This window comes from Colias croceus, chromosome 11 (assembly GCF_905220415.1).
Source record: "Colias croceus chromosome 11, ilColCroc2.1".
Taxonomy (NCBI): Eukaryota; Metazoa; Arthropoda; class Insecta; order Lepidoptera; family Pieridae; genus Colias; species Colias croceus.
In genome coordinates, this window is record NC_059547.1 from 2,125,673 (window position 1) to 2,143,790 (window position 18,118).

Here is an 18,118-nt window from a genome sequence, read left to right on the forward strand (position 1 = left end):
GGTAGGGATAAGAAAAAAATGGCGCGTAACGGAAAAATGTCACGCGTAACGCAAAAATGTTACACTAATTTTTTTTCCAACCCCGATAAAGAAGTTTCACTTCATTGATAATTCGTAAAAAGAAACCCAAATAGAAATGAAGAACTTTTAAAATATAATATGAAATTATTTCATACACAGAATGAGGTCACAGAGACTTTCCGAGCGGAATCTACCGCGATAATATTATTAGTCTATTAATTGAAGTATAAAGTTAAGCCAACATCAACTTACATTATGAAATTGCTTTTATATTTTAGTCAGTTGTTAGAAACGTGTTCATATACGGTTACTATTTTTTAATAAATAGTTGGATAGTTCATGGTTTTGTAAAAATATAGCAAAAATTCAAAACGTCGCAGTTTTTATCGACTTATGAACCCTAATTTGTTCATAAGTTAAGCTATTTTCCGAATTTCAAAAATTTTTATTCATATTATGCCATTAAAATAACGCAAAATAGCATAGAAAACACGTGCATCGTAATCTTATGAAATCTAAATTATCTACGTATTTAACAAAGCATATCAAAGATAACAGTTTAAACATAATAAAGAAAATCCTCAGTGGAAAATCTACTCGGTTTATCTCAATTCTCAAACGCTTAAGGAGGCGGTATTTATTCAATATGATAAGGTTCAATATCATATTATGTCATTGAAATCATTAAACTCAATGCTTCTAAAGTCATCTAGGTATCTTCAGAAATCTTTTCGGAAAGGGGAAAGGCTTAAGCTAGCGCGCAAGAGGAACTTTTGTCTCCGCAACTATTTTGTCTCTCCCATCAACTGTATGGGGAGTTGCGTCGCTACGTGCGCGCACTTTCTTACTAGCCCATAGAGTTGATGGGAGAGACAAAATAGTTGCGGAGACAAAAGTTGCTCGTGCGCGCTAGCTCTTAGAGAGTTATAATTTTATATGTTTTTTTTTGACATCTAAGTATTCCGAGTCTTGGTTTATCTACGTAGAATTATTCCAAAAATATTGAGTATTAGTGAATTCGTCTGTAGGCTGTAGCCTACAGAAATGACTTAATTCTATTCTACTACCTACTTATAGCTTACTTACTTTAAAACCCTAAGAATGACAAGTAAAAAAGAAAAAGATTTTGTTACCTGTAACAAAAATCATAGTGGATATAATATTAGATCTATCCGGGTCGGTATCCTCCATACATAGCGCGGGGCACAGGATAAATGGTATCGCTACTATGGCCCCGATCATGGTTAGGTAGTGCTGAAAAAATATTACAGAAGATTGAAAGATAGAGTATGGACATCATTTGTTGTAAAAACTTCAGGAAAAATAATATGAGTAAAAATAATTGGGATCCAATTTCTATTTTAAGGGTTTAGACTTTGGTCATAATTACATAGGTACTATGTTTTTTGTCAAATTTCGCAATTTCACACTAGGCAGTGTCTTTAACCTTTATCTCAGTTTTTACGAAATTTTTTCAATGAAATAGCTTATAATCTAGAATACAATAAAGACTATGTATTGTTTATTTTAACATTTTTAATATTGAGGGCACAGCTAGACTTTTTATAAAAGAAGTAGTGTATAAAATCCATTGCATCAAAATGAAGGTGAGTTCCACTTGACCACTTGCAAACAAGCAATGTATTTGCACAAATAATTGTCACTTCTCTGCACATTGTTTACTTAAAAATTGCACTCCGTGACTTTATTTATTGTTTTCGTTTACAATTTATGTCCATCTCGTGATTGAAATTAAATTTCAGTATTTACATTCGATGCTTTTTGTTTATGTTAATATATTTTTCCAAAGTTCTATGTTGTTGAAAAATAATTTGGATTTTTTTGTCTGGATAATTAGGTAGGTACCTACTCCTACAATATCTATAGGTAGATACGAGTAAATAATATGACAATATATTTTACGTTTAACAATGTAATGTAAAATCTATTTTCAATGTAGGTATACCTTTTAGGGCCGATTTTTCAATGCTTGGATAAAACTTATCCGTCCAATAAAGTATTACACGATAATATTAAAATGTCACGTAAACTGTCAAATACGGGCAATTAGAATACGTTTAAAATGGTAGTTTTATACATTATTCGACGAATAAGTTTTATCCAAGCATTGAAAAATCGGCCCTTAATGTTCCTTATTACATAATAGATACCATAATATTTGTTAATATCTTAGAGCATTAAACCAACATGCTCTAAGTTTAATATAGAAGGAAAACAAATTTAGATTTAGATACCTGTATAGAAAATAAAAAAGAACTTACTTGTAGAGCCATAAAGATGCAGAGATACCATGGTGGTATATCATCTATGCCATATGTGACGTTGCCTTTACGAACCTCCTTTTGACCATTTATATTATTGGTCTCCTGAAATAAGAAATTTAAAAGTTATCATCATCATCATAAAATATAATATCATCACGTCATCATAATGTTTCCATCACCAATTGTAAATAGTTATAAGAGCAATGATTACACAAATTGATAATGTGCTTGAACAATTGAGCCTCACCTTAATTATCCATACTAATATTATAAATGCGAAAGTAACTCTGTCTGTCTGTCTGTCTGTTACTCAATCACGCCTAAACTACTGAACCAATTTGCATGAAATTTGGTATGGAGATATTTTGATACCCGAGAAAGGACATAGGCTACCTTTTATTGCGAAATATGTACCACGGGCGAAGCCGGGGCGGACCACTAGTAGTTATATAATCCCACTAATTTGCAAGTGTGAGTATTACGTAGTATATTATTATTAGTCTGTGGTATTATCTATCGAATCTATTGAGCTGATATATAGCTGAATTAATATGATAGGTATTAGGAGACTGTGGAGTATATACAGACAGGGGCGTATAATATATATACGCATTTTAGCTCAAGTAAATATTATGTACTACGTAAAAATGTGTATATTTCTTTGCGCTATTTTTAATCAAATGAAATTAATACATAAAAGTTTCTGAATATAATATTACATAATATAATAATATATTATATATTATATCAATTTACTCTTTGTAATTACCACCTATATAATTTGTTGGTGGTTTGAAATAATATGCCCGAGTTATATCTGATTCACACTTCGTACAAGATTTTATTATGTAACTTCAATATAATTGCAATATAATTTAAATATATGGGTATCTACTAGAGATATGAACTGTTTTGCTTTATACTTTTTAATACCTTTTCGTTAAAACATATTAACGCAACTATCCCTGTATTAAAGAATAAATACTATCACTTGCTATCACTATATCGATGTGAAAAAAAGTTTTCGTATTTTATTTTTATTTTGTAATTTTAAAATGTGTCTTGAATTAACAAAACTGAGCCATGTTTGTTCCGTGAGTATTACCAAGTCACGGTTCAAACCTTAGATTACAAAATGTTCAAACACAACCACATCACGTGTTAATCGATCATGGTTCACACATCCATAATAAATACATAACAATATGTTCTTCGCAAATTGGAAAAATAAACAACTACCTGCATGCGAAAAACGAGGTTCTATACATCGAGATATATGTACGATGGTTCTATAGCGGTTTATTAAAACCTGAATAAAATTATAACTGAAACTTTTGGCATGTCTTATTTTTTGAGATTTTTATACGAGTATTTTAAATTCTTTAGTAAATAAGTACGTTATGTTTTTAAGGCATTACATATGTCACTGAAAAAATATCATTGATCAATAGTATGTCGTTAATATAAATAAAAAGATTAAAAAATATAACGTGTAAAGTCAAAGGTTAAAAAATGTATTGGCGAAGCCTGATATTTTTCTTAGTCTATTTTTACCAATGTTTATTTAAAGTCGACCATTTATTTCACCGTTTACTCATAAAATATTATAGTACGTATTCTATCATAAAACAAACATATTTAAAACAAGTTCTAACCATAAGAATAATAAGTGGCTTATTTAAATGCGAACAGTCGTGTTATTAATAAGCAATTGATCTTTACAATTAGGTATAACAATTTATATAAAGGAAAATCATCTATATTATAAAGTATTAATTGGTGGAATATATTTAAATCGTTTGTGATAGACGTAAAGACCTACGAATAGGTTGAAAAACTACAAAAGTGATTATGTAAGTATAATTATAAATTGATTAATTAAAAATACACATGTTGCCATTTACAGTCATTTCAGTCCAGATCATCTGTTTTTAAACCTATTGAAAATCAACTTACTAACGTAAACAAAAAGCTAGGTATCAGAATTCGAACCTTATGAACATTGTAACCTAACCCAAGTTGTAACCACATCGTAACGTCAAAATGTCCACTTGACTCAATTGTCCTTTTTGTCAGGCCACTGACATTTTTATCGTGACATCTTATTTTGTATTTACGAGGATTTGAAGTACAGTACGGAGGACATATGTCCTACGTAAAATGCTTGCATTGGACTGGGGAGTGTCACTGAATGGAAAGCATAAGGTGATTAGGTATGCTGATGACCTCGCATTGTTAGGTGAAACCCGCGATGAAGTGAGCGAAGCCGCGAGTATCTTGAAAGAAGAAGCGGAAAAGGTTGGACTAAAAATCAATGCCAACAAAACGGAATATCTCCACATGAAGCGGTATAGAGATACACGAGCCCAACGCCAAGACCTACAGGCTGGAGATACGACGTACAAAGGAGTTGCTAGTTTTAGATATCTGGGTTGCACTATAACTGACTCACATTCCAGGGAGGAAGAAATTAATATCCGTATCCAAAATACTCTGAAATGTGGTGCAGCTTTGCATAAGGTGCTCGCGTCCAGGCTTCTGAGTAAAAACACCAAATTACGTATATACAACACGGTCATAAGACCAATACTTATGTATGGTTGTGAAGCCTGGACCCTGACCCAGAATGAAGAACGCAAGCTTTTAGTCACCGAAAGAAGGCTTCTTCGCAAGATCTTTGGTCCCACCAGACGAGAGGACGGAAGCTGGAGAGTCCGAACAAATGCCGAACTTGAAAAACTAATGGCCGAGCCAAATATACTTGGAGAAATAAAAGCACAACGGCTCCGTTGGCTCGGTCATGTAGAAAGAATGGGTGAGGAACGAGGACTGAAGATGGGAAGGGCATACTTGGGGCGACCCCTGGGCCGACGACCGGTTGGACGACCTAAGTATCGCTGGCGCGATCGAGTAGAGGTGGACCTGCGCGTGCTACGAGCCAACAATAATTGGCAAGAGACCGCTCAGGACCGGGGAAGATGGAGAGTTCTCGTCTCAGAGTCCAAGACCCACTTTGGGGTTTCAGCGCCAGAGGAGTAAGTAAGTAAGTAAGGATTTAAAGTCATTTCTATGTTTTATTAACATAAACCTCAATCCGTTCATGGATACAACTCTGGAGTCTGAATTGCGGTGCATTTGAATTGCATGGCGAATTTCATTAGAAATTAGTGCAAACTAATAGTAGGTAAGAAGTTATGTATAAAATTACTAAACCACAGATTACTAAATAATTAAAACAAAAAATATAATAAGCTTTAAGAAATCTAACTACCTAATTATAATGCAGGTACCTAATAATGTTCCTTACCGTTTCGTTCAAGTTCTCCAATCCAATTTGTATGTTTTCGTGGATCATGGTTCAACTGAAAAATAGCATATAATTATGATTAGACAACTAATTTTATAGATCTCTCGTGAGTCGTCATAAAGTTGTACCTACCACAGTAATTATTGTACCTACACTAAAAAAATGTTATTGATCCGAGTTCCCGCCAAAAATCAGAGGCACAGATATTTTACAATTATAGTAATGTTTTTTTTTTTTTTAATTTAATATGTCACAGATGTTTTCCGTGTTTTGTTTTTTCAACAGATAAAAACAACAATTTTCATTAATTTTTTCTGAAATACAAATGATTAAAAAATAATGTTTAATATGATAATATTTCAATAAAAAAAAATTGTAGGTATGCATTGAGTGACCCATTTATAATGACGGATGCTATCTAATAAAAGTTTAATATCTTACGATAGATCCCCTCGCTTTCATTAAAATAGATGATTTATCTTTGATAATTCAGAAGAATAGATACCTAATACGCTAGTAATTTAAATCAATGAAACATTAAACTATTTAAGCCAAGCCATTATGCAGTTGATACATGAAACATTATACATAGGAACATATCGCATTATGTGATACAATTTTGAATTAACAATTCATATTATATTTATATTCCTACCTCTAGATCAAATTTTTTTACGTAGCAGGTAGGTATGTACTGAAGTGGCTCCACGCCAAATTTTTCGTTAGGTAGATATTTTGATGGTCTGAAGTCCTGAACTATGAACACTATGAACCCACAAACCACAGGGTATTCTAATTACCTCTGTATCTAAACTTTTGCAAAAAATAGCGTTAAACTTACGACCAAAATATTTTGTTTCCTTAATTAAAAGTACCCGCTATCTTTGAATATCTGGCGGAACAATGCATCGGATAAAATTGTTTGACATTTAGAAGCGCGCGCGACAGTTGAGAGCTAACAAATGACTGCTTGTAATGAATAATGATTTATATTGAAGTGTATGATATCTTCAATTAATACCGTTCTTGTGAATATCATTGGTTGTAAAACTTAATAGTTTTGCGACGTCGTGACTTGTGAGATAAATTATTTACTCGACTGCATTATGATTGTATGTTTCTAGCGTAGGAAGTTATTTTTTTGAAGTGAAACGGGGTTGGAAAAAAAATAACATTTTTTCGTTACGCGTGACTTTTTCCGTTACGCGCCCTCTTTTTCTTATCCCTACCACGCGTGATTCGACGAATTTCTGTAAAGTTGCATAAAGAAAATTATTTTTTGAAAAATAAGGTCATAAAGAAGTTTCACTTCTTACGTGTGTACACTAGTACACGCACACATTTTTTTTTAAAGTTACTAGATATTCTCCTACAGCCTACTAAATGAAATTTATTAAAATTAGGTTGAAATTGATCATAAACTCTTTTTTAAGATAATATTAAATGTTATTATGAATATTTTACGCCTACGTAGATACTTCGTATTTGAAAGTAGATACCTACCTATAGGCGAGTGATTTTTTTTTATTCGCACATTTTACAAAAATATCCTCAATGACATCAAGGGTGAATGAAAATTGAATAATGTCAATGACCGTTCTAGACAGATGTTAAGGTTCTTAGAATATAATAATATTCCACTCTTATTTAAAAAAAAACACATCCTATTACATCATCACTACATATAGATAGGGAGGCGAAGAGGGGAATTTTCTGCAATACTCGAGCGTGGCAGTTTAAGATATGAGAGATACCTTTGACCTAATACCTAGAACAACCTTGTTAACTATTTAGCTCTCTAAGTAGTGACGCGCGCCCAGGATAGACGATCAGATTAGTAAAAAAAAATCGATAGTCTGAAATACTCGAGCGCGTCAGATTAAGATATTGGGGGTTGATTTTAATGTTTTAAGACTAAATTTAACTAATCTGACGATAAGTCCTTGACGCCGCCAAGTTATAGGGTCGCGAACTTGTAAAAAAAAAACGTTAATCCGGCATTCTCGAGCGCGATTGTTTTTATTTTTATTTTGAAGAATATAATCTAAAACTTACTAAAAATACAAAATCTGCCGGTTTCCGCGTGACCGGAAGTCTGGAGGAGCCATTTCGTCTTCCGAAAAACGCGTTGCAGTATATAAGTTGCGAACGATACATTTTACAAAAAAAAAAGTTTGAATAAACAAAAAAGGTAATTTTATTTTACACAAAAAAGGTCTCTTTACATTTTTGTCCAAAGTTAAAACTTTTTGACTTGAAGCATCATAAAAACTCAAACTCCCGGTTTTTTGAGTATATCTCGAAAACTGAGGGTGTTAAGAAAAATTGATATGAAATAACGATGATAAAAAAAAGAAACTCTCAAACCTTTTTCGGTCAGATTAAGAGAACCCACCAACATTTTTGTCAGATTAAGAAAATATGCTTTCAGGAGACCGAGTTAAACCTCCCCTATGAAAATCTGACGCGCTCGAGAATTTCAAAAGGACTTTTTTTTTCTGCATTTTCAAAAATTCATCGTAACTTATCGTCACGCCGAAATCGTCAGTTTTTTTAAGGGGAGCTTCCTTGGGGCCTACTTAACACCCCTTCCGAAAATCTGACGCGCTCGAGTAAATTTTTTTTTTGTGCATTTTTGACGAATTAATATGCCTAGCCCCACCACGCAAACCGGCAGATTAGTATACCGTTGTTATCAGAGGCACTTGGGGCATACGTAGTATGAATATCTTATATCTGACGCGCTCGAGAATGCCCAAGTAACTATTTTTTTTTACATTTTTGAAAATCCGTACACGCCAAACCCACCGCTAAAATGGTTTTTACCATAGAAGCTTTTCTTTTCGAAATTATTTTATCTATCGATTTTGATAAGTCTCGACGACGCCGTTTAATTACGCCATTTAGCTACCTCGCCTCCCTATCTATAGTATAAAACAAAGTCACTTTTTCTGTCCCTATGTCCCTGTCCCATTGTATGCTTAAATCTTTAAAACTACGCAACGGATTTTGATGCGATTTTTTTTAATAGAAAGTGATTCAAGAGGAAGGTTTTAGACAAAGCGGGCGAAGCCGCGGGCGGTAAGCTAGTCTACAATAAACTATAAAGTTATGTTATATGTATACCTATGTATTTAAAAGCTATTTTATTTTTTCAGTAGTGGAAAGCCGAAAGCTACATTATTCGTAAGTAACATGGGTTAGGTACATACCTAAAGTATGTACGTTACATAGGTATTTTAAGTTTTTGCTTTCAACCCAGGTATAATGCGATCGTGTACCTACAGGATATTACCTAATTCAGCCTCAGAATATATCATCACTACATAGTATAAAACAAAGTCGCTTTCTCTGTCCCTATGTCCCTTTGTATGCTTAAATCTTTAAAACTACGCAACGGATTTTTATGCGGTTTTTTTAATAGATAGAGTGATTCAAGAGGAAGGTTTTAGTATATAATTTATTAGGTTTTATACAAAGAGGGCGAAGCCGCGGGCGGTAAGCTAGTACACATATAAACAAACAATCAGTCAGCAATCAGTAAAGAAAACAACGTTAATTTTAATATTTTAATTGTAAAATAAAATTCCATAAGTCTATCTGTTCTAAACAGCACAACATTCCAGCTTAAAATTCAAGTAAGTACTCTTAAATAAAAATTCCAAAACTTGTTTGGTTACATACAATTGCGTACATTTCAAATAATAACTAATTGTGAAAAATTTTCACAATAATTACCTAATGCTAAACAGTATACTTTGGAAAATTTTACATAGGTAAGTTCTTCTAAGGGTCTTCTATATAAACGATATTATAAAGAGGAAATATTGTTTGTTTGTTACGACTTAAGAAAAAACTAATCGACAGATTTTTAAAGTACTCTGTAGTTTGTATATTAGAATGTTACATGGGTCAATCAATTTTTAAAGGTCCCGATCATAATTTTCTCGTATTTTTTTTTTTACTTAATTTTCAGCATTTTACTATTTCATTTAGAAGATAATTCTTCGTAGATTAAGATTATATAAGCAGCAGTGATGTTGATTAAATACATTTGTGGATTTAACTTCACGAACCGATCTATTCACGGGAAATAATGTCCTTTGGACAACTTACACAATAGTACTTTTTTAAATGTTAAATTCCCTTAAGAATTAAAACAAATTCTTCTAATATTAAATAATAAATAATATTTTGATATTTGTTCTATTTACACCCAAAATACGAAATATTTTTATTAAAATTGAAACGAATGATGTCTTTTGAACAACCAAATAATGTTTCATATATAAAAAAGTTTCAGTAAAGCGGAAATAGTGATATTTTTTACAAAAAAACTATTAAGGCGAGGTTGTTACGTATCGTATTATTGATTTTACTTAATTAAAATGAACTGATTCTCGATAAAACTGAATGAATGAAGTATAATGTGATTTTCATATGGGGACATCTTAGTTGTAGTAGTAGCGTCTTGATTTTTGAAATGTTAAAATTACAATTAAACTAGACATAAAATCGCGTAATAAAAATGTGTTCCCGAAACAGCCGAGTAATAAACAAAACATGAACTATTTAACTGTTAAAGTATAAGTTTTATATAATTATTGTCCTAGGGACAACCAAATTGTCCATGGTACAACCACTTTGGTTGACCAAGTGACTGGTTGTCCGCGGGACATTTTTTAAATTTTGAGCCGCCAAGCAAATACTATTGTTATTTTATATATTAATCTCAGCTCACACTAAAATATAGACGAAAGCGCATCTCGTGTAGTATAATTGATAACAATGCATCAAGTACTTACGTTTTAATCACAGTTGTCTGACGGACTGACAAAAAAGCCACCCCACACTCACCAACAACGCTCGGACGACTGTTGCCGTGATTTTAAACAAATCAAAGTGGCGTTTGAGCCCGACAGTTAATTATTGTGTTTAGCTTGTTGTTTAGGAATCTACCGCGCCATATGTGTTTTGGTTTCATAACTAAATTACGGTTGTCTGTGAGACCTGTGTCATGTAGGTGATTTATGGGGACAAAAGTAAAATGCCTGAAAATCGTATTATATCCAATAAAAAAAAATGGTTTGTATGTTTGGATGTCAATAATTATGTACTGAAACAAGGAGTGTATTTGGTATTTATGGTCGTGATAGTATGTGTTCGTGATGCGAAGTTTGTTAATGCATTGTGGCATGGGGACAAATGTGATAGTACTGGAAAATTGCATTTAGTCCCTCGACAACCATGAAACAACGCACAAATTAATAAAACAAGTAAAATATTGTTCGCAATAATGCTAGAAAATATTAAAAGGAATATAATTAAAACGAATTTAACTCTTTATGATTTCATGTTTATTAATTATCCTTCAGGGACATGATCCGTACACGTCGGACCAATAAAAGTTGATCGACCCACATATATATATTTTTTATACCGTGTCCATGTGAAGCCGGGTCAAGCAGCTAGTCAACTTTGTACAACTACAAAATGTTGGAACATAGTTTTGGAACGAAATTCCTTATCGTTGCGAAAGGGGGCTAGACGGAAAAAACTTGTAAGCCGTGGGGCGTGCGCGTGTTTCTCTGTCTGTCTCTCTTTCTCATAGAAGACAGAACGACATAGAGTGTTTATATCTTATAGACATGTAGTTTGTGTTGAAAGAAGCCTAATTTTTGGTAATTTTTTTTTTTTTTTTTTTCATTAATACCTCAGTAAAACTGCATTAGAGTCTGCACATAGTTCCTATGTGATAAGGGTATACGGTACATACAGACAGATCACACAAAATTCTAAAAATAAATAATAACAATTTCAATATTTTCAATCGGTTTAATACATCTAACCTGTTTTGAATGTGATACATAATATCATTCAAATTCCTTAGAAAAAACAATGCAACATTACATACTTATCTTGGAATACTTATACATAGTACAATAATCTTCTATGATATAATTTAAATGAATCACAAAATGTGTTGTTAAGCGCATAACTCGAGAACAGATGAACCAATTTCGTTAATTATTTATAATATTCCTTGAAGTACAAGGATGGTTCTTGTGGAGAGATAACGGAAACACTAAACATGTACCACGGGCAAAGCCAGGGCGGACCGCTAGTTAGACATAAAAACGCTGAGGAATATTTGTTTAAAATATAAATTTAGGTATAAAATATAATAGTAGAACATATTTAATCCTACTAATATTATAAATGCGAAAGTGACTCTGTCTGTCTGTCTGTAACTCAATCACGCCTAATCTACAGAACCAATTTTCATGAAATTTCGTATAGAGATTTTTGATACCTGTGAAAGGACAAAGGCTACTTTTTATCCCGGGAAAATTACGCAATCCCGGAAATCCCACGGTAATGGGAACTATGCGGGTTTTTCTTTGACTGCGCGGGCGAAGCCACGGGCGGAAACCTAGTATCTTCTAAGATTATTTATGTGAAGCTGGACATTTAGTGACAAAGTATTTGAGTTTTGGACATAAAACTTAATTTTTTATATATTCACAGACAATATAAAATTATACTAGTATAAAAAATAATAAAAAAATAATGTTAGTGAGCCTTTTTTTTTTTGGTCTAGGCTTGTCTCCGCTTCTCTGTCCAAATTAATAATAACTCATTTGACTCAATACCTTAACATCACAATATATTATCACATTTACCGTTACATGCTCATTTATTTAATACCAACACTATTCTGAATTTGATTCATTAACAGTTTCTGGAGATTTCGTGCTAGGCGACACAAGCTCCTCTTTTTCTCGTTTTCTGAAAATAAAAATATAAAATATTATAGTTACATAAAAAATCATGCTGTTTTATTCCAATAGATGCTGAAAATTTATAATAGGTATGTATTTACAATTTCAAAACAAACGGTAATTTTTTATTAATCACAATAACAAAACTTTAATGTGAACTCTAAAAGTTAAAAACCCTAAACATGAACAATTAACCTAAAATTTATTGTATAATATAGTTATTAGTGACCGCCTCCTTGGTACAGTGGTTGACGCGTGAGCGTAGCACCGAGGGGTCCTGGGTCGATACCCGGTTGAGACGAAGAAAAAAAATGTCTCGGTCTGGTAGGACACAGAAGGCTGATCACCTACTACTTCTGCCTAAAGAAAATCGATCAGTGAAACTGATATTGTATAATGCATCTGCCCCTTACCCTACTAGGGGAGATGGGACTTCACACATAGTTATCAGTGCGGAAAACTATTATCTAAAACAATTTGATGATCTTTAGGCAGAATTTAGAACCTAAAACTTCCTTTAAAGGAAATAAAAGACTCGTAGAATACCTTTTTTCATCAATTTCCATCATTATCCTCTTTGCCCTTGTCCAAATATCTTCTTTCATTGCCTGCTTTGCTTTACTTCTCTCAATATATTTTTCATAATATTCATTAGCTTTTGCGGATGGTACAAATACTTCTGTTCTAGTATCATTTTCTGTTTTATTTTGAACTGGTGTATGAATCTTCCTTTTAAACATAGACGCACTATCAGAAGTAGGTATCTTCTTTCTAAACATATTGGCCAGTGATGTTAATCTATTTTCATTACTTGGCAACCAAGCCCCTTTATCTTGTGTAATTTCCTCATTTTTCAGCACAAAATCAGTTGGCTTTAATAATTTCATGTTTTTATTGTCTATACTTTCTACCTCATTTCGTTCTATACAATTTTGGTCACCATAAGTTTCAATCAGTGACACAATTGCCGCGTTTCTATTTCTTTTCTTTTTAGGTGTTATTTTGGGAGTTTCTTGCCTGCTTTCTTGTCCTGGTTCATGGTCACCAGAAGGACCAGGTAGAGGTTCATGCGATTTTATATTCAGCTTACTTATTTCAATAACACTATTGTTATTTTCTAGATCAGGACTTACATTAGCATTACGAACCTGAAATCAATGTATAAAATTAAAAAAAAAAAAACTGCAGGCATCTATTGACAAAAAAGTGTAATATTATCATAAATAATTACCACTTCCAGAAGTTCCTGTATCATTCCAATATCAGGTCCATGGCTGAAGTCCCCATTAGCCATGCAATCCTTGTAAAATTCTTCTTCAGTATCTAAAATATTGGCAATTGGAATTAATATAAGATCGCGTAAAAATCTTAACCTAATTCAAGTCTCATAAGTTGTGAACATTCAAGCTGTGTACTCCTTTTTTTTTTTTTTTTTTTTTTTAATAGTGGGGAAATCTTCTTAGATACCCCCGGCTCCCGGGGATGGAGCCGTGGTTATGTCGGATTTCTACCGACTAAAACCCCACTCTGTTCCATCGCGCTGCTTTGGACGGAACTGCGGGAACGGTTACGACTCTACCGCGTGTCCCGCCCAGCAGATGCCCGTTTCCAGGCCCACCACTAGATCCCCCCTCGCTGGCGGCTGCTGGAACGAAGGCTTACGCCACCAACGAGCAGACAATGGAATTTTCCCCGCTCCATCATCCGCGTTCCCCCGAACCCCCGACTCCATCACCGTCCGGCCGGAGGGTGCACGTCGGAAGGTCCTCCGATGTGTGAAATACACGTCGGGGGACCCTCCGGCGCACTTTTATAGAGATTACCTCGCAGCCCCCACCTCACCAGAGGTGGCGGCCCTCGGTCCGGCCCCACGGACCGGATTACGAGTTGGCAGACGGCCGTTTTACAGCGGCCGCCGCCCCACACCTCTCTGCAGGGGTCTCCGCGCGTCATCACAATGACGCGTCGGGATCCCGCCCTCCGCTGCTCGGCGTGGCTTGCTAAACCAGCGAGCCCGCCGCGCCGCGACCTCTGGCCGCCATCCACCGCCGCATAAAAGCCGGCTCCTCTCTGGTCCACAAACAGGACCTCTGCCGTCGGGTCAGTCGAGGCTTTCCAACCCCAACTGCCGTTCAGCGCCACCTTTGCCTAGTGGACACGGGGTCCACCAAGCCACGACCTGTGGTCGCCATCCCACGCCGCACACAGCGGCCGCTGGGCCACACCTAGCCCTGGCCGTCGGGCCGGTTCTCCCCGACTCTAAACCAGCCGTTCAGCCCCTCGCTGGTCCAATTTCGCTTCACTCAGAGGGCCATAACTCTGAGCTACTGAGCCCCTCCGCCGCGACAAGGCCTGGACCGTTGGGGGGGAAGCTGTGTACTCCTAGCTACTCTCCGTTATCAATATAATCACTATAATGTAAAAAAAAAACTAATTGGCTAAAAAATTAAAAAAATATTTTTAACGTTGTCCATACCTTCCTCCCAAACTTCTCTTGGTGGTTTTTCATCGTACGATAAAGGATTCTCAATATCAACAGGTACTACACTTCCTTGTGCGTAAGCCAAATCTTGTAAAATAGCCATTTTGTTCGTCCATCGAGCTGACATTGCTAAAGTCTGTTTTAATACAAGACCAAGACAAATTTTTCACAATCACTACGAAAATGAAGGTAGATTCCTTAAAATAAAAATATATACCTAATATTTGGTAGAAATGGACATAATATGTTTGAATTTTTTACATTATTTTTTAAAACGTCAAAAAGTAAGCAATTTCGTCGATTGTAAAATGACATGTGTCAAGTATGTGAAGTAAGCTAAAAGGCCCTACTCACGGTTCAACACAACCAAGAAGCTTATATCTAATACACTGGAGATTTCGGTATGAACATTTGACGTGTAACAAGAAAATTGTTGTGTTTTATCACTTTCACACCTAACTTGGTATTGCCACTGTTAATACGAAGTTTTCCCAAGGCTACTATGTATGCCGTAATATTCTGTGCAAAAGGTTAGTTTTTGTACATGAGTTTGTTGATAAATTGCCAACAACGTCATTCAGAAGCATTGTTGGATGAGACAATTATTATTTATGCTAAATAAAATAAGTATCTGGACCAATTATTAAAAAGCGATACTCCCTGATTATGGGTAGTTACCATAATAAAATTGTAGCAACTCTCACTTTGACAATATGGCATAAGTGTCAAAAAAATTGCGTCGCTTCGAATATTTAAGTTAATATTGTTGCGTATTTAATAAATATTTTCCGAATATAAATAATGTATTGCATTGTGAAAAATTGCAGAAGTGTTTGGACACCAAATTCTGGCATAGAATTTCACAGGCAAGTGTATATTTATGTTATTTACAATATTCCTCAATACTCCTGCATTTACCTGTTTAGAATCATTTCAATGGCAAAAATTGTAAAATTTTGCATCATTTTAGAAAGCAGTCGTGTTAAATTTGTTATTTTCCTAATACTTTATCATTTTTCAACAAGTTTTCAATAAACAAAATTAACAAGTAAGGTAACCATGATGACGAGTTTTTATGGATAGTGAAGAGAATATATTGTAATAACAATATTATGATGAAATTTAGAACACCATTTTCAAGATTTTTACTAGTAATGAAACAACACTCGACATCGGTATTGCACTCACATGTAGTTATAAGATTGTTCGTTTTTACATTGAAATTTAGACTTTTTTAACTTACCTCATATTTTTTGTTTTAGGTATTTCAGCTTTCCAAAAAGTAAAATAAAAAGAAATATATGTGCCCATCAAGGGTAAAGTTACTGAGGATTACGACCCAGAAAAAATACCTTTTGAAAAATAAACTTTGTAAAGTTAGCTGAAATTTGTGCAAGGCGTTTATTACAGTTTTTCTTTGATGATTTTGGCTTGAAATTGACCCGTCGAAGCAACGCGTTTAATAAGAAGATCTGAGTAGCTTACAATTTGGTAAACAGCATCTGATGCAAAACACAACTTTCCTCTATTTACAAAGGATGTTAATGCTATATATCGGTTCATATCCAGGCTTTGTAGCCAAGAGTTATTTAAAACTATCATTCTATACCAATTAAAATTGTATGTACCTATAAAGTATGGCCAGTAATATTATAATATAATTAATACTGTTAAAAATATATGTCGTTATTATTTATAGACCATGATTTTTAGTTTTTTCTATTTCGAAAAATCCTGAATATACAAACCAGTGTGGTCACCCACAGAAAGAGACAAAAAACAACACTGACGTCATTCAAGGTTATATTTTCTTGTGACAAGTCAATGGTCATAGTGCAATCTCCAGTGTATTAGATATAAGCTTCTTGGTACAACCAACAATCTGCTGAAACAATTTGTTGCAGTCGCGATTGAGCGTTCTCTACTCACGATTCATCCAACCCTCAATCTGATGACACAATTTCATTCCGCGATTGCTTGCCACAACGTGTACACGTCACGTTGATGCCTGGCCTGATGCTAAACCTCAACGCAATAATACGCATTATTAATGGATATACTAATTTATGAAATATAAGATAATTATCTTTGTAAAGCTTGTATTTTTTCCAATTTTATTGATAGATTTCAAGGGCTATAAAGTATAAACGGCTATAAAATATAAACATCTTCCTCAAATATGTAAAAATGTCTTTCCCGCGTTTATCTCAAAACCGCCATTTTGCGATTACTGCGCAGCGCGATTGAGTCGAGATTGGAGCAATCACAATACTCACGTTTCAACACGCACACAATCTGCTGAGACAATTTGTCGGGTTGCTTCCGCGCCGATCCAGTACGCAACATGTTGGGTTACGCCCCCAACGTGCCCTCAACTATACTATTCACGACACAATCTGTCAGCTCACTGCAGATTGTGTCAACAGATTGTTACTGAAATTGAATCGTGAGTAGGCTACTTAAGCAAGAGTTGACGGAGTTGACTTCTAAACAAAGGCGAAAATGGCAACTCCATAGATCAAAATATTTTGTTGTGTGTTATACCTTTATGGGGGGGCCAATTGGAGATGAATTAAAACCGCCTTTTCTTCATCAAATAGTGGACTGTATTTCTTCTTATATTTATGTACAACTTCTTCTTATATTACACAATAGCACAGTATTACAATATTATTTCCTACAGTAATGAAACGCCTTTGATGTCGCGCGATGCCGCCGCCAGCGTAGGTACTACGCTGCCACACGAAAATACGCTAGGGTTGCAACAAATGGGAAATAAAACAATTGTGATTATTAATATTATGATGAAATCATTTATTCATATGTACATTCAAAATAATTGCGATTATTAAATCTGATGTAATTATTTGTTCATAAATATATAATTACAGATATTGCACTACTAAATATTATTTACGTGGACACTTTATTTTTGGAAGTTTTTAATTATACAGGGTGGCCCGTTTACAGTGGTCCAAAAATTTTTTTCAGCTTGAGAGCATCATGAATTCATGAGTAATCATTTAAAACAAACTTTAGTTAAGCGAAAAGTTATGGTTTAGAAATTATGATTTTTTTTTCATGTCATGAAAACTACTGGACCGAATTGAATGAAATTTGGTATAGGTATAGCGCAATAACCTACCTATCGTGCTATAGGCTCATCTTGTGTAAATAATTACACTGCATTTTTTTATTTTAACTTTTTCTGAATTTTTTTTTAATTTCTCGGCTAAATGTC

General features: G+C 34.2%; 2 protein-coding genes across 2 annotated transcripts in view; both read right to left on the minus strand.

Moving 5' to 3' along the window:
* LOC123695520 (solute carrier family 23 member 2) overlaps nucleotides 1-6,588 on the minus strand; it is a 34,549-nt gene extending 27,961 nt beyond the window's left edge. The window contains exons 1-4 of the mRNA XM_045641393.1: nucleotides 6,455-6,588; nucleotides 5,614-5,668; nucleotides 2,304-2,408; nucleotides 1,155-1,275 (exon numbers count right to left, since the gene is read on the minus strand). Of these exons, the coding sequence (XP_045497349.1) occupies nucleotides 1,155-1,275; nucleotides 2,304-2,408; nucleotides 5,614-5,661 (274 nt within the window). The 5' untranslated portion in view covers nucleotides 5,662-5,668; nucleotides 6,455-6,588. The remainder of the gene's footprint in view (nucleotides 1-1,154; nucleotides 1,276-2,303; nucleotides 2,409-5,613; nucleotides 5,669-6,454) is intronic.
* A 4,846-nt stretch (nucleotides 6,589-11,434) lies between these two features.
* On the minus strand, nucleotides 11,435-15,205 carry LOC123695288. Its single transcript, XM_045641080.1, has 4 exons — nucleotides 14,872-15,205; nucleotides 13,627-13,718; nucleotides 12,942-13,543; nucleotides 11,435-12,402 (listed from the first exon to the last, which is right to left on the minus strand). The coding sequence occupies exons 1-4, from the start codon at nucleotides 15,002-15,004 to the stop codon at nucleotides 12,327-12,329; spliced, it is 903 nt and encodes a 300-aa protein (XP_045497036.1). The 5' UTR covers nucleotides 15,005-15,205; the 3' UTR covers nucleotides 11,435-12,326.
* Nucleotides 15,206-18,118: the final 2,913 nt, after the last annotated feature.

Bases quoted from the DNA above. Each gene is read 5' to 3' on its own strand.
- LOC123695288 (XM_045641080.1), bottom strand. From the start codon at position 15,004: ATGTCAGCTCGATGGACGAACAAAATGGCTATTTTACAAGATTTGGCT. The intron at 13,719-14,871 runs GTATGGACAACG...CCAATATTTTAG, and splicing joins AAGAGAAGTTTGGGAGGAAG to ATACTGAAGAAGAATTTTAC. The intron at 12,403-12,941 runs GTATTCTACGAG...TTTTATTTTCAG, and splicing joins ATGGAAATTGATGAAAAAAG to AAAACGAGAAAAAGAGGAGC.